The 14,774-nt window shown below is 40.5% G+C and overlaps 1 protein-coding gene across 2 annotated transcripts; it reads left to right on the top strand.

Annotated features, from left to right (window-relative positions):
* The first annotated feature begins 70 nt into the window (after positions 1–70).
* HSPD1 (heat shock protein family D (Hsp60) member 1) lies at positions 71–11,813 on the top strand. 2 transcript variants are annotated; one of them, XM_027591428.1, is made up of 12 exons: positions 71–208; positions 1,336–1,511; positions 2,704–2,956; positions 4,539–4,621; positions 5,184–5,279; positions 5,671–5,764; positions 6,017–6,185; positions 8,920–9,019; positions 9,582–9,827; positions 10,444–10,618; positions 10,914–11,092; positions 11,188–11,813. In XM_027591428.1, exons 2-12 carry the CDS (start codon positions 1,338–1,340, stop codon positions 11,338–11,340), a joined length of 1,722 nt encoding a protein of 573 aa, XP_027447229.1. In that variant the 5' UTR covers positions 71–208; positions 1,336–1,337; the 3' UTR covers positions 11,341–11,813. The 2 variants fall into 2 exon arrangements, with proteins under 2 accessions (XP_027447229.1, XP_027447226.1); XM_027591425.1 differs by lacking the exon at positions 71–208 and adding an exon at positions 271–425.
* Positions 11,814–14,774: the final 2,961 nt, after the last annotated feature.

Below are 14,774 nucleotides of genomic sequence, written 5' to 3'. Positions count from 1 at the left end.
AAGAAAAGAGGAATTCTTTCTAGGCTTTTCTAGGCCTCCAGCCGAGGTGAAAGTACTAGCTTCGTTCCTCTCCCGGAAATGACGCGCTTTGAACCTTAACCCACAGAGAGCGCAGCGCTTCCCGGAAAGTTCTGGAACCGAGTGCAGCCCGGGAACTAGCCTAAGCCCTCCCGGAGAGGGCTGAGCCCGCTGGCCTGGCACTGCTCGGGTAGGGAGGGGCGGAGCTGGCGCATGGAGCGTGCCGATTGCCGGGCCCGGCGGACGGGAAGGGGTGGGAGCCGCCCGCGCACGCGGAGCTGCGGGGCGGGGGGAAAGCGGCGGAGGGAGGGGACACGGGCTCTTTGCCGTGTGCGCCGTGCACTCTGTCCCTCACTCGCCTCCGACGGCCTGCCTCACGGTCCGCACGCTCTGCCGCTGCCCCGCAGGTACACGGCCGCCCCGCGCCGCCACCTCCAGGCGCCCGGGATCACTAGGCCGGCTCTTTCCCCACTCCCTGTGGTGTTGCCTGGTTGGGTCAGCAGGCGAGAACCAGGGCTTTTCTACGGCGCCGCAGGCCTGGGCCAGCGGGCCAGGCCTCACGGGTCCATGTCGGTGCCCATCACGTGCGCCGTGGATTGTTCGCCTGGGCAGGGCGCAGGAGGGAGGGCTTGTCCGGGAGTTCGTGTGGAATCGGGGGAGTGTATTCGCGTGGGCTTTGCGTTGCAACCCTGTCTTGGTCGACTGCAGAGTGCCGGGCAGGGTGGTCGCAGCCGCCTTTGGCCCCCTGGACCGCTCTCCACCCTTGACCTTGCTGAGGGCGTCCTAATGCAAAGACACGTGGGGCCGGGCCAGAGCCCCCAGCCTCGCGGCCTTGCGGGCTGCTCTGATACAGTAGCCCCGAGTGGATACATGAAGACACATCTTGCTAAGCGGATTTTTGCACCGTCAGGAATGTTTTTTCTGCCTTGGTTGCTCTAGTTTATAGCCCACTCCTTTCCTGCAGACTTGGTTTTTCAGGAGGACATTTAGAATGGATTTGCTCTCAAGGATATTTTAGCGGTGAAAGATTAACTCGTTTCTAGCGGCTGGGGTAGGTGGCCTTGGAGAAGGAGATGGTGTGTGCTTTGTGCTAGTGCTCTAGGTTAGGCGCGGGGACGGCCTCACGTGGGGACTTAACGCAGGTAGCTGGTGTTCTGAACATATGTTTCCGTGGCCTGGGTGTAGTGACTGGCAGAGGTCAGTCCAACTTACATTTAACATTTTTTGTTCTATTGTGTATAGATGTCATGTTTGCTGTAATACACAGGGGTACTGCTAGTATTGATGTACTGCTAATATGATTCCCCCCCTCCACAGAAATGCTTCGATTACCCGCAGTCCTTCGCCAAATTAGGCCAGTATCCAGAGCACTGGCTCCTCATCTCACTCGGGCCTATGCCAAAGACGTGAAATTTGGTGCGGATGCCCGAGCCTTAATGCTTCAAGGTGTAGACCTTTTAGCCGATGCTGTAGCCGTTACTATGGGGCCAAAGGTATCAGTGTTTTTATTTTGTTGTAATTTATAATATTGTGAGTTAAATAGTATTTTAATGATATCAGATAGTCATACTGAACAGTAAGTACTTAAGTATCCATTGTTGAGAAACTCCAATATACCCATAAGAGTTCCCAGTTACTGCTTAATTTTTTTTTCTTTTACTTAGATACAATGGTCTTAAAACTTAAACTGTTTCTTTAAAATTTGCGGAACTTTCTTTCCTATAATGTATGATGTAACGGAGTGGTAACTCACAGATCAAAGTGGATTCGCAAACGGAAGGTAGAATTAATGGAAGGTAGACTTATTCTTGTTTGCCTAAGTTTTAGATTTTTTCCCAGTAGTTCGTACCATTGATGGAAGTATGTAATTTAGTATGTAGTACTTAAAGTATGTGCTTGTAGGTGCTAGTTTTACTTAATGTTTTTATGTTGTCCATTCTGTTCCAAAGCACATTTAAAATTTTAAGTCTCATTCAATGTGAAGAGGTGGTGAGTGAGGGGTAACAAATAATTTGAGAAGACCTTTGAAGGTGATGCACAAGTGTAGTGATGCTTAATTTCAGGCTGACAGTTCCAGTATCAAAGTATTGATATAGACTGTATAAAATATGGTATGCCTCACAAGTAGCAGCTTTGGTTCAAATCCAGAAGCTGCCAATACTGTTTGCACCATGATTGAGATTTAACACTGAAGCAGCCCTCCCTGGAAGAGTGACTTGTACTTGCCTTGCTGTTAGTATTTTAGTAGTTAAATTTTAAAGCCAGTTTAAAAGTAAGTTTTCACATCACTTTCAAAGATAGCAGGCACCAGACAAAACTTAACTATAAACTATGTGAAGAATATTCTGGAATTTTATTATGATTTACGAGATTGGTTTATTTTGTGGGGGGTTTTGGGGTTTTTTTGTTTTGTGTTTTTAATGAGAGGACATCTTGTAGTCTCTAGGATTTTTATCTATCATAAAATCTCTTGCAAAGTTAAGCACTTGGCAGAAGAGGTCATTTTGTCTATAAGCTTAAGAACACTGATGAACTTGCCTTTGAGATTCATGCTGCAGATCTAATAAAAGTGACAATTTGTGTTGGGACTTTCAAGTGATTATATCCTATTATTCAAAACTGCTCATTGTGTTTTAAGCTAAATAGCACTTATGTTCTGTCACTTTTTTTTTTCTGTAATTATAGGGAAGAACAGTGATTATTGAACAGAGTTGGGGAAGTCCCAAAGTAACAAAAGATGGTGTGACTGTAGCAAAGTCAATTGACTTAAAAGATAAATATAAAAATATTGGCGCTAAACTTGTTCAAGATGTCGCCAATAACACAAATGAAGAGGCTGGGGATGGCACCACGACTGCTACTGTCTTGGCACGCTCTATTGCCAAGGAGGGCTTCGAGAAGATTAGCAAAGGTGCTAATCCTGTGGAAATCAGAAGAGGTAGGAAAGTCTCTTCATTGTCACCACAGTGTTTTGAAGTGTCTTAAAAAGTTGATTCTTGTTTCTCCTCTCTCTCAAAAAAACCTGAGTTTTCCTTCAGCAGATAGTGATTGGATGCCTGGCTTATGTAGTGTGTACTATGCTAGGTGTTAAGGAGGGAAATATAACTGAGACATTCCTTGTCTTCTCTCCTCTGTGTTTTGAGCCCCCAACCCCCACCCCAGCACATAAGGGAAATTTATTGGAAGATACAGCATGTACTGTGTACCTTGAAAATAGTAAACTTTTGGGGATTAGCACAGGGAGAGATTATACAGTTTTGCTATATTACAAAGTAGGGCTAAACTAAGTCACTCAGGATATCAAATTTTTTTAATATATATATATAGAAAAGCAGGGGGTTTTGTTTGTTCTTACCTCTTAAGAGCACATAGTACATTAGTGGTCTTTATTTTGTTTATTATTGCTTGCTTTGGGGAACTAGGCCACAATTTAAAGATCTGCTCCTCAGCATGAGCTCCATAGTGATAGAGACTTAAGTCCTGTCACTGCCATTTTTTTTTTTAGCTATGTACTCAAACTTGGTTTTTCTATCTTGAAAATGTAATTGCTACTTATCTCTAGGGTATATTATTGTCCATATTAGGAGACTTGAGAGTAAAGGGGGATGCTATTAACAAGTTTTGTCAGAATTGGCATCCCAGCACACTGATGTAGCAGCATTCCACCTATTTCCGTGTTTGAGGTCCAGATGAGTGTTACATTAAAAAAGCAGTTTGAGGGGCACCTGGGTGGCTTAGTCGGTTAAGCGTCCGACTCTTGATTTCCGCTCAAGTCATGATCTCAGGGCAAGCCCCACATCAGGCTCTGTGCTGGGCATGGAGCCTGCTTGAGATTCTCTCTCCCTCCCCGCCTGCCCCTCCCCCCTGCTCTTTTTTCTTTCTCTCGGAAAAAAAAAAGCAGTCCGAGTGTAAATCATGGACAAGTATTAACTGAGGTTATTAAGATTACTTCTCCAAAGAAATGATTGTTACTACATGCCTTTCTTTGGATTTTTTTCTTGAAGTTAACATTTCTCAAAATAAGGGAAGAGCCAGCACTATCCTGATTGAACAAAATTGGGTGATCCTAAATCCAATGTTGTGATGCTGTTGACTGTTAGAACAAATATTTCGCTTATAATTACATATTAAATGAGGAAATTTCAGATAATTAAAACCTGTAGGGGCATAACCGTGTCATTCAATTGAGAGAGGTATTGGCTCACCCTGTTGGAAACATGCAACATGATTGGATTGGGAATAGCTTATACAGAATGAGTTGAATGGTGAGATTCTTGAAATTAGACACTTTTTTTTTCCTTAGTCCAGTTTTCAAAATAATTTTGTTCTGTGAGTCTTCATTTATTAAAGTTCCTGTTTCAGTGCATGCCATTCAACTCCATGAGATTAAGAAAAGTGCTGGCACAGAAGCATAGTATAGGTTTATTAACACATAAAAACATTTAACATGAATTGAAATTTTTACTTGACAAGGAACCATGAGAGAATAAGCATTGTGATGGCGTTTATTCTTGAATCAGGTGTGATGTTAGCTGTTGATGCTGTAATTGCTGAACTTAAGAAGCAGTCTAAACCCGTGACAACCCCTGAAGAAATTGCTCAGGTAAGAATTTTTCATATTTTATGATAAACGTGATTTTATTTCATAATCACATACCTGTGTCAGAATAATGATACCAACCAGTCACTAACATTGAACATGTTTCTTCTTACTGCTACAAAACATTTAAAAATAATGCAGTGACCATAACTAGAGTCTTAGTGGGCTGTCACTTTAGTTCTACCTGGCTCTAAAACTCATTTGTTTGTTTTGGAAAATGTTCTTCAGCCATTTGTCAAAAGGTGCATAATTTTTTGTCATGTTAGAATATTGCCACTTTTTCGGGGTGGGGAAGCCTCCCTTTTTAAGAATAGTTGTGTTTATTTCATATCTTTTAATAACAACGTAGCCAAATGATGAATTTAAAAATAACTGAAAACAGAACCAACACTTGGTTAGAACTATTAGACCACATCATCGTTGTCCATACTCTCCTCCCCCCACACCCCCCACCCCACCCCCTGCCCCCATGTATCACTTTGGAAGTTACTAGGAAACGGAGGGGAGCTGATTGGGGCCATAGGCCTTATCTTTTTAACTTGGAAGAGTGACTTGATTGTTGTAGGTTGCTACGATTTCTGCAAATGGAGACAAAGAAATTGGCAACATCATTTCCGATGCAATGAAAAAGGTTGGAAGAAAGGGTGTCATCACAGTAAAGGCAAGTGTTTTTCATGATAGCTTGGAATGAGTTGTCTGATGATCAAAACAGTTTTTAAATACAAAAATTTAAACTGTATGTTTTGTATATTTAAATCCTTTATGGATAACGTTAGCATTTATGTACACTAGAGTAATTACAACGTTTTGTGTGAATTTTTAGCCTTTGCTGTCAGGAATGAATCCGTTCTAACTTAAATGATACTGTCTTCTAGATGTAAAAATTCAAATACACATTTTTGAAATTTTTGCAGAATGGGGCGTTGGATGCCCTAGGGCATTTGCATACTTACAGGCTTGGATCCCTCGTGATCAGTGGGGTCTCTCAGTCTGGTCTATCGTTATAATTTTTTGTTTCTTTAATGAAATTCATACAACTAATTTTTTTATAGGATGGAAAAACACTAAATGATGAATTAGAAATTATTGAAGGCATGAAGTTTGATCGAGGTTATATTTCTCCATACTTTATTAATACATCAAAAGGTAAGTCAGTGAAATTAAAAAAAAATACAGCTTGCCATGTGTCAGATTATAAGCATTTATCAGGTCATATCTCTAAGAAAAGAAATTTATATATTCCAAAAGTTATGTAAATGAGAAATGAAAAACATGAACTCCTTAGTCACTTGAAATGTACTCAAACTATGGTTTATAGCTTTTTCATTTAAATAAATTGCAGCTGTTTTCAGAATATTGTTAGTTTTTTAAGTTTTGAAATGTTCCTTGTTTTTGCAGGTCAGAAATGTGAATTCCAAGATGCCTATGTTCTACTGAGTGAAAAGAAAATTTCTAGTGTCCAGTCCATTGTACCCGCTCTTGAAATTGCCAATGCTCACCGTAAGCCGTTGGTCATAATTGCTGAAGATGTTGATGGAGAAGCTCTGAGTACACTTGTTTTGAATAGGTAATGGGCCATGGTATTTGGTTTACATTTCCAAATGAAAAGCAATTTTTTATTTTGATGTTTGAAATCTCCGTTATGTACCCCCACATCGAACCACTTGTGTTAGTATCTAGCCTTGTGTGTAATGTAGGTGTGCTTTAGGAACTCTTGGTCCGGTTATAATGGTTCTTTCTTTTTGAATGGGTTCTTTTTGAAAGTCCTTAATATTTTGTGTGACTTTTTCATAAGATAGCCTAATTTTGTATGTGGTGTCTATTTTTTATTATAAATGTTTACAGTTTTGAAGAAATGACTTTTTTCTGGAGAAAGATTCTCACGATTAATTTTGCATGGGAAGAAGTAAATTAAAATATTTTCTCTATCTTATTTTTTAATTTTATTTTATTTTAAGATTTTGTCAGAGAGCACACACAAACGGGGGGAAAGCAGGCAGAGGAAGAAGCAGGCTCCCTGCTGAGCAAGGAGCCCAATGCGGGACTCGATTCCAGGACCTTTGGAGCATGACCTGAGCTGAAGGCAGATGCTTAACCGACTGAGCCACCCAGGCACCCCTGTTTTTTTCAATTCTAGATCAAAGTGTATTTGTCAGTATGTTATATAATCTATTTAAAGAAAAAAAATTTTTTTTAAAGATTTTTTACTTATTTGACAGAGACAGCGAGAGGGAGAAGCAAGCTCCCCGCCGAGCAGGGAGCCTGATGCAAGGCTCGATCCCAGGACCCCGGGATCATGACCTGAGCCGAAGGCAGACGCTTAACGACTGAACCACCCAGGCACCCTATTTAAGAAAATTTTTAATTAATGGTCTGAAGTAGAGAAATTGACACTCAGTCTAAGATAAATTGAGATTTATTCACTTTCTTAATCTATAATGTATTACTTTTGACTTTAAGACAGGTAGTTAATGCTATAAACAGAATTTTAGGGCATTATTGGGGTGTCTAGTTGGCTCAGTCAGAAGAGCATGTGACTCTTGATCTCAGGTTGAGTTCGAGTCCCAGTGGAGTATGGAGATTACTTAAATTTAAAAAAAAGACTTAAAAATAAGAATACTAGGGCATTATTAAAGTACATATTCTTTCTGCTCTTAGAATTGAGGTGGCTCAGATGTGTCTGCCTTTAGTTCAGGTCATGATCCCAGAGTCCTGGGATCGAGCCCCATGTTGGGCTCCCTGCTCAGTGCGGAGTCTCCTGCTCCCTCTCCCACTGCCTCTCCCCCTGGTTGTGTTCTCTCTTTCAAATAAATAAAATACTTACTTAAAAAAAAAGTAATACTTTCCAATTTCATTATAATGGAAATGCACAAATGAAATAGGTGTGTATGAGAGATTGTGCATACCTTGACACAAAAGCTCCGAGTGAGTTGATGTATCCTGGAATGTTTGTTAGCTTGGATTTGCTTTTTGGTTTATGAAAAACCTTATGAGATAGTGGGATTTGAAGCCAAAATAAAAAACAAACGTAGACCTACAGACCAACAGAGTTCATTGAGCCAATTTACTGGTATCTGTAACATTGGATGGCTGATTTATTTGGCATACTATCAGAGTTTATCCCTCTGATTTTTATTTGACTTTTTAATAAAATAGACCCACTTTGTCTTGAATTTTAAATACTCCTTGGGGCGGCTGGGTGGCTCAGTTGTTAAGCATCTGCCTACGGCTCAGGTCATGATCCCGGGGTCCTGGGATCGAGCCCCACATTGAGCTCCCTGCTCTGCGGGAAGCCTGCTTCTCCCTCTCCACCTGCTTGTGTTCCCTCTCTCACTGTGCCTCTCTCTCTGTCAAATAAATAAAATCTTAAAAAAAAGTACTTTTTTTTTTTAAAGACTTTATTTGAGAGAGAGAGAACGAGAAGGGAGGAGAGGGAAAAGCAGGTTCCCTGCTGAGCAGGGAGCCTGATGCGGGGCTTGATCCCAGGACCCTGGGATCATGACCTGAACTGAAGGCAAACACTTAACTGACTGAGCCACCCAGGTGCCCCCTCCTTCTCTTTCATAATCTAGTCTTGAGTGGACATGTCTTTATATATTCTAGGTATTCATTATCTAATAAAATTGCATGTGACCTTAATGTTATTATCAGCTTCTTACATTTATAAAGGAACTAAATTAAGAACATTGCTTGCTCAAACTTCAGTAGTAACTTGATCTAATACTAACTAGAACCCATAGGATAGGGGTAAATGCTTATTAGAGCCCCCAAATTTAATAATTAGTAATTGTTCTGATTTTCACAGTCTATAAAATGGTTATCACTGTATTTAACTTAAAAGTTTTTTGCTTACATTTAACATTTATGTTCCTGGGTTCAGTTTAACTGGAAAGTAAGGTCAACGGTTTGTGAAGAAGGTAATTGGATATTGGCAAATATGGATGAATGGGAAGTTGCTTTTGTCTTGCCTTGTTTGACCAAAAGTTGTTAGGAAGCAAAAAATTCTAAAAAGTGAGGTTTCCAGGGGCACCTGGGTGGCTCAGTCAGTTATATGTCTGCTTTTGGCTCACGTCATAGTCCCGGGGTCCTGGGATTGAGCCCCACATTGGGCTCCCTGCTTAGCCGGGAGTCTGCTTCTCCCTCTCCCTCTTTGTCTCCCCCTTCATGCTCTCTCTCACTCACAAATAAATAAAATCTTTAAAAAAAAAAAATGGTTTCCTAAGTAATCTTAGTACTTAAGAACTAGACAAGCATTTTTATTAGATTTAAATCTCATTCTTATTAATAACTATTCTTAACAGGCTAAAAGTTGGTCTTCAGGTTGTGGCAGTCAAAGCTCCAGGTTTTGGTGACAATAGAAAGAACCAGCTTAAAGACATGGCTATTGCTACTGGTGGTGCGGTAAGTAAAATATATGTGATGTTGGTTTACTGAATCTTTTATACTTCCCGGGCCTAAAATTTATAGGTAGATTTTATTGTCAGTTATGTCAGATATTACTGTCTCAACTGTTTACTTACTCTGTGTTTCTGTTAGGTGTCTGAGAGGTGAAGCTTTGATTAAATAGTGCTAAGGTCCCTTCTCTAACTTGCCATGAGTCTAGCCCCAGAATAGGATTATTTGACCAATCTGTTTTCAGGAATACAGTAGAAAAGACATAGAACTTAAGAGTTTAAGTATAAGGCCTAGTCCCGGTTCCACCAAAAGTGACCTTGGAGAAGTTGAGTTTATACTTTTCTCAAATAAAGCTAATGAATACTGAGGATTAAGTGAAGTGGAAAATTTAGTGAAAAACTTGATCGAGTCTTACCTGGACTAGCAGTTGTCTTGAAATCTCACATTTCAAAGAAATACAGTATTACAAGATGTTTCTCTCATCAAAACACCTGCATGATGGTATTATTGATAAACCTGGTATAATGAAAACCCTGCAACTCGTTCATTTTTAAATGTTTTTGTGTAGGTGTTTGGGGAAGAAGGATTGACTCTAAATCTTGAAGATGTTCAGCCTCACGATTTAGGAAAAGTTGGAGAGGTCATTGTGACCAAAGATGATGCCATGCTCTTAAAAGGAAAAGGTGACAAGGCTCAAATTGAAAAACGTATTCAAGAAATCATTGAGCAGTTAGATATCACAACTAGTGAATACGAAAAGGAAAAGCTGAATGAACGTCTGGCAAAACTCTCAGATGGAGTAGCTGTGTTGAAGGTAAAATTCATTGTTGTGAATGAGCTTCTTGAGTTCTGATCCCAAGAACGATTTTGTTTCTGTGGTATTCCCTAACAGTGCTGTGTAACCAAAATGTTTTGGGAAATGGATATATATATATATATTATATAAAATTTTTTTGCTGGAATACTCTCCTTCCTTAAAACCAGTATTGAACTTGGGGAGTGTTCTGTGGAAAAAGTGTTTTGTTAATAAGCACTTTGGTATTGGACTGATGTGGGACCCTGCACTCACTGTATTAGCTGTTTTTGTTTTTGTTTTTGTTTTTTAAGGTTTTATTTATTTATTTGAGAGAGAGTGCAGGAGGGGGGGAGGGCCAGAGGGAGAAGCAGACTCCCCGCTGAGCGGGAAGCCCGATGCAAGACATGATCCCGGAATTTCAGGATCATGACCCAAGCCAAAGGCAGTCACTTAACCAACTGAGCCACCCAGGCGCCCCCATTAGCTGTTTAATCATGCAGTCACTTTTAACAAGTAGGCAACTTTGTCTACATTTTTTTTTTTTAAAGTAAACCCAGTGCTTTTTAGTGACTCTTGCCAGTCAGCATCGTGAATGGGAGAAGCCCATACTAACTGGAACTCTTTGAATCTTTAGGTTGGTGGGACAAGTGATGTTGAAGTGAATGAAAAGAAAGACCGAGTTACAGATGCCCTCAATGCCACGCGCGCTGCTGTTGAAGAAGGCATTGTTCTGGGAGGGGGCTGTGCCCTGCTCCGATGCATTCCAGCCCTGGACTCAATAACTCCAGCTAACGAAGATCAAAAAATTGGTAAAATTGCCTGACAAATGAGTTGATTTGCAGCCTGATTTTAGTCTGTTAGAATATTGTTGCTGCCCGTCAAATAGAACAATACATCACAAAGCAATTTCCAGAATAACAAAGATAGAATAGCACTGATAATCAGAGAATAGATGAAAGATGTAATCATGTCTTTGAGGGGGAATGATTTGACCTGTGGAATTCCCCAGTTGGGGTTTTCCTCTATCAATAGTCTCACAGATAGAATTGTGTTGTAATTTTTATAAAGAATGAAACTAAATTTGCTAAAATTTGTTATCTTTAGGTATAGAAATTATTAAGAGAACACTCAAAATTCCTGCAATCACCATTGCTAAGAATGCAGGTGTTGAAGGATCATTGATAGTTGAGAAAATTATGCAGAGTTCCTCAGAAGTTGGTTATGATGCTATGCTGGGAGATTTTGTGAATATGGTGGAAAAAGGAATCATTGATCCAACTAAGGTAAATAGTTGACCATTTTCTAAAAATTCAAGAACTCTTTTTAAGTCTTGTTAATTTTTTAAGAAAAGTAATATTTTATCAAACTTTTTTCTCAGGTTGTAAGAACTGCTTTATTGGATGCTGCTGGAGTGGCCTCTCTGTTAACTACCGCAGAAGTTGTAGTCACTGAAATTCCTAAAGAAGAGAAGGACCCAGCAATGGGTGGAATGGGTGGTATGGGAGGTGGCATGGGAGGCGGCATGTTCTGATTCCTAGAATAGTGCTTTACCATTATTAATGAACTGTGAGAGGAAGCTCAAGGCTGTGCTCCTCAACCGTAACTTCAGAGAAGTCAGTTCAAGGAAATGACTGAAGAAAAGGCTGGCTGATGTTTAAGAAAATCACTATAACCATCAGTTACTGGTTTCAGTTGACAACATATAATGGGTTACTGCTGTCATTGTCCATGCCTACAGATAATTTATTTTGTATTTTTGAATAAAAAGACATTTGTACATTCCTGATAACTGAGTGCAAGAGCCATGTACCAACGTACTGCTTTCAACTTAAATCACTGAGGCATTTTTACTACTATTCTGTTAAAGTCAGGATTTTAGTGTTTGCCATCACCAGATGAAAAGTAAGCAGCCTTTCTGTGGAGAGTAAGAATAATTGTGTACAAAGTAGAGAAATATCCAATTATGTGACAACCTTTGTGTAATAAAAATTTCTTTAAAGTTAATTGTGTTAGCCTTTCCATGATGTAGAAGAGAAATGAAAGCCAATAGATGAGGGGTAGGGTTTGGCACAAGTGTGTAAAACATTATTCCACCTGTAGTATTCTGTTTCTCTTTGCTAAAGACAATTACATTACTACAAAGGTAATGGAAAGTTTTAAAGGTGACAACTCATTCCTGTGGAGACAGTATTTCATGTGTTGAGGTCTCATCATAAAGAAAGGGGGCAATCTGTCATTTCTTGTGGAGGTATAGAGATGCTTCAAAGCCTTGGCATAATAAATGGATTCCTGGGGCACCTGGCTGGCTCATTTGGAAGAGCATGGAGCTCTCTCGATCTTGGGTTTGTGAATTTGAGCCCCACATTGCGTGTAGAGATTACAAGAAAAAAAAATGGATTCCTGTTAAATGAGAAGGGCAGGGTTTGTATTGTAGGAGTGTACTTTAGTGGAAAGGAGAGGGGTGTGCCATTCAAGCATAATGAGTAGTGGGGAAGGGCATCCTTACATGATAGCCCAGTGTCTTCACCTTTGTTAAGAATTTAAAGCAGATGCTGGCTCAATGCACTTGGTCTTTATTAGAAATGGAAATAATGGAAATGTGGCTTATTTTTATGACCGTACCTGGGTGTGTTCATGTTGGGGACAGAAAGATTTACTACAAGGCACAGATCTTGTGTAACAACATATTGTTACATACTGCTTTCACCTGTGCCAAAAGACCTAGTCTGCTCCTCTGGCCTTGGGGCTGCTTCCTTGAGACTGGTATAAGCTAGGCACTGAGGTAAATGTTCTTGTGTACAAAGCTTGGACAGAACTAGAAGGAAAAATAAAGTCCATCACAGATCAAAAGCCAAAGTCACTTGAAATCTGTACCTAGAAATAATCTGTGCTTTGCTTGGATTAGAAAGAGAATGACAAGAGATTAAAGGGGGCTAAATAAAAACCATTTTAAGTGAACAAAATGTGCCTAGAATGTAGTTTTGGCTATAGAAGTAGCAAAAGGCAAACCAGTATCAAAAGAAACCTTCGAGAAAGGGCTTGCTTATTTTTTATTTTTTTAAAGATTTTATTTGACAGACACAAGCAGAGAGGGAACACAAGCAGGGGGAGAGGGAGAAGCAGGCCTCCCGCTGAGCGGGGAGCCGGATGCGGGGCTCGATCCCAGGACCCTGGGATCATGACCCGAGCCGAAGGCAGACACTCAACTGACTGAGCCACCCAGGCACCCCTCAAGAAACGGTTTATATAGTTAATCATCTTAAAGGCCAAGCTAGGTGATAAGAAAAGGTAAGAGATGAAAAACACCTGGACTTTAAAAGATCATTAGAGCATGACCAGCCTAAAGAGATGAGCAGAGGAAAAAAACCAGTGTCAGTGCTAGACACTGACTCAAAACTCTCAACAATCTTGGATTAGGGACTCCTTGCTACACCTATACCACACTCACTGTAAACAGGCTGTGAAAGGTTAAGTAGCTTATACAAAGTCTAAGAGCTATTAAGTGGTAGACCTCAGATTTGAACCTGGGTTTGAACAGCTTACGCTCTTAAAGAGCCAGCCTGGAATGAACCCCCTAAGCCAGGTTCTAGGCAATTGTAAAACCCTTTGAAAGCTGTAGCCAGAGAAATCATTTAATTGGGAAATTGTATTTCCCCTCTGTCACTAACCTTACAGAATGCCAGCAGGTAGGCATTTCTGCTCCTTCTCTCTCTCCTCACCCCCATATTTCTCTAGGACAAGAGAATCATGTAGAAAAACAAAAGACTTCCAGATTCTGCCATTTGAGAGTCCCTCCAATGAAAAGGCTGGCTCACCTAATCACTGTACAGTGGAATTCACCAGTCAGTATGCCGTACCTTAATGCCAATAAGCTTTTTAGTCCCTTACTTTCAAATATCAATGGGTAAACAAGAACCATCAGACAAGCCTAAACATGAAGAATAGCAAAAACCAGAAAGGATCTAGGGGAAACTTAAATCATAGTAACTTAAAGATGAGATCTTGTTGCCATAAACCAAGGAAGCCGTAACAAAAAGGAACAATTAGAAAACATTATTGGCCAATATAAAGTTAACAGAAGGGCTGGAAAATAGAACTGAGGAAATCTAAAAAGCAAAACAAAAAAATGGAAAATAGGAAAAACGATAAAGGTTTAGTATAAGAGGTCAAATATCTAATTACTTAGGAATACCTGAATGATAGACCCAGAGAATATGGAGAGGAGGAAATTAACCAACAAATAATTCAAATTCCTCAGGATTCAAGTCACTGAGTTTGTGACTGACAAGGACCCACCAGGGGCCCAGCACAATTAATTAGGACAAGGCAACAGGGCAGATGAGCATGCGATTTCAGACTACCCAGGAGACAAAGTTGATTTTTAAAAGCTTCCAGAGACCAAAAACTGGATGCTATGCAAAGGACCGGGAATAACAATGGCATAAGACTTCTCAAGAATAGCACTGGACACCAGAATACAATGAAGTCAGATCTTCAAATTGGGATGAGAAGAGGGAGAGGATATTATCTTTAGAGTTCTATACTCGAGTGTGAATATAAAACAATGACATTCAGACACTTGGGGATTCTAAAAACTTAGCTCCCATTTCCCTTTTCTCAGGAAACCACTAAAGGATTTCCCCAGCATTTTGAAAGTAAATTAAAAATCGGAGGCCAAGATTCAGGATACAGGGAGCCCGCAAAAGAGAGGTGAAGGGCAATCCTGGGATGACTGCGGGGGAGCCCCAGAAGGACAGCTGCACGACAGCCTAGAGAGCAACCAGTGCAGACTGCACGACAGAGGGGTGGCTGCAAGGAACGGAACGACTGAACTTGAAGCGGGTTGAACACACTACAATGCTGTTCTTGCACATAACCAGGAAGATAAAGTTGACAGCTGCAAGGTTGGTTCCTTCAGCCCTTGATGTCCCAGTTGGCTTCTCTGGAATTACTGCCTCTTCCCTC

The sequence above is a fragment of the Zalophus californianus genome, chromosome 3 (genome assembly GCF_009762305.2).
Source record: "Zalophus californianus isolate mZalCal1 chromosome 3, mZalCal1.pri.v2, whole genome shotgun sequence".
NCBI classification, from domain to species: Eukaryota; Metazoa; Chordata; class Mammalia; order Carnivora; family Otariidae; genus Zalophus; species Zalophus californianus.
This window is presented reverse-complemented; position numbering and strand designations above follow the sequence as displayed.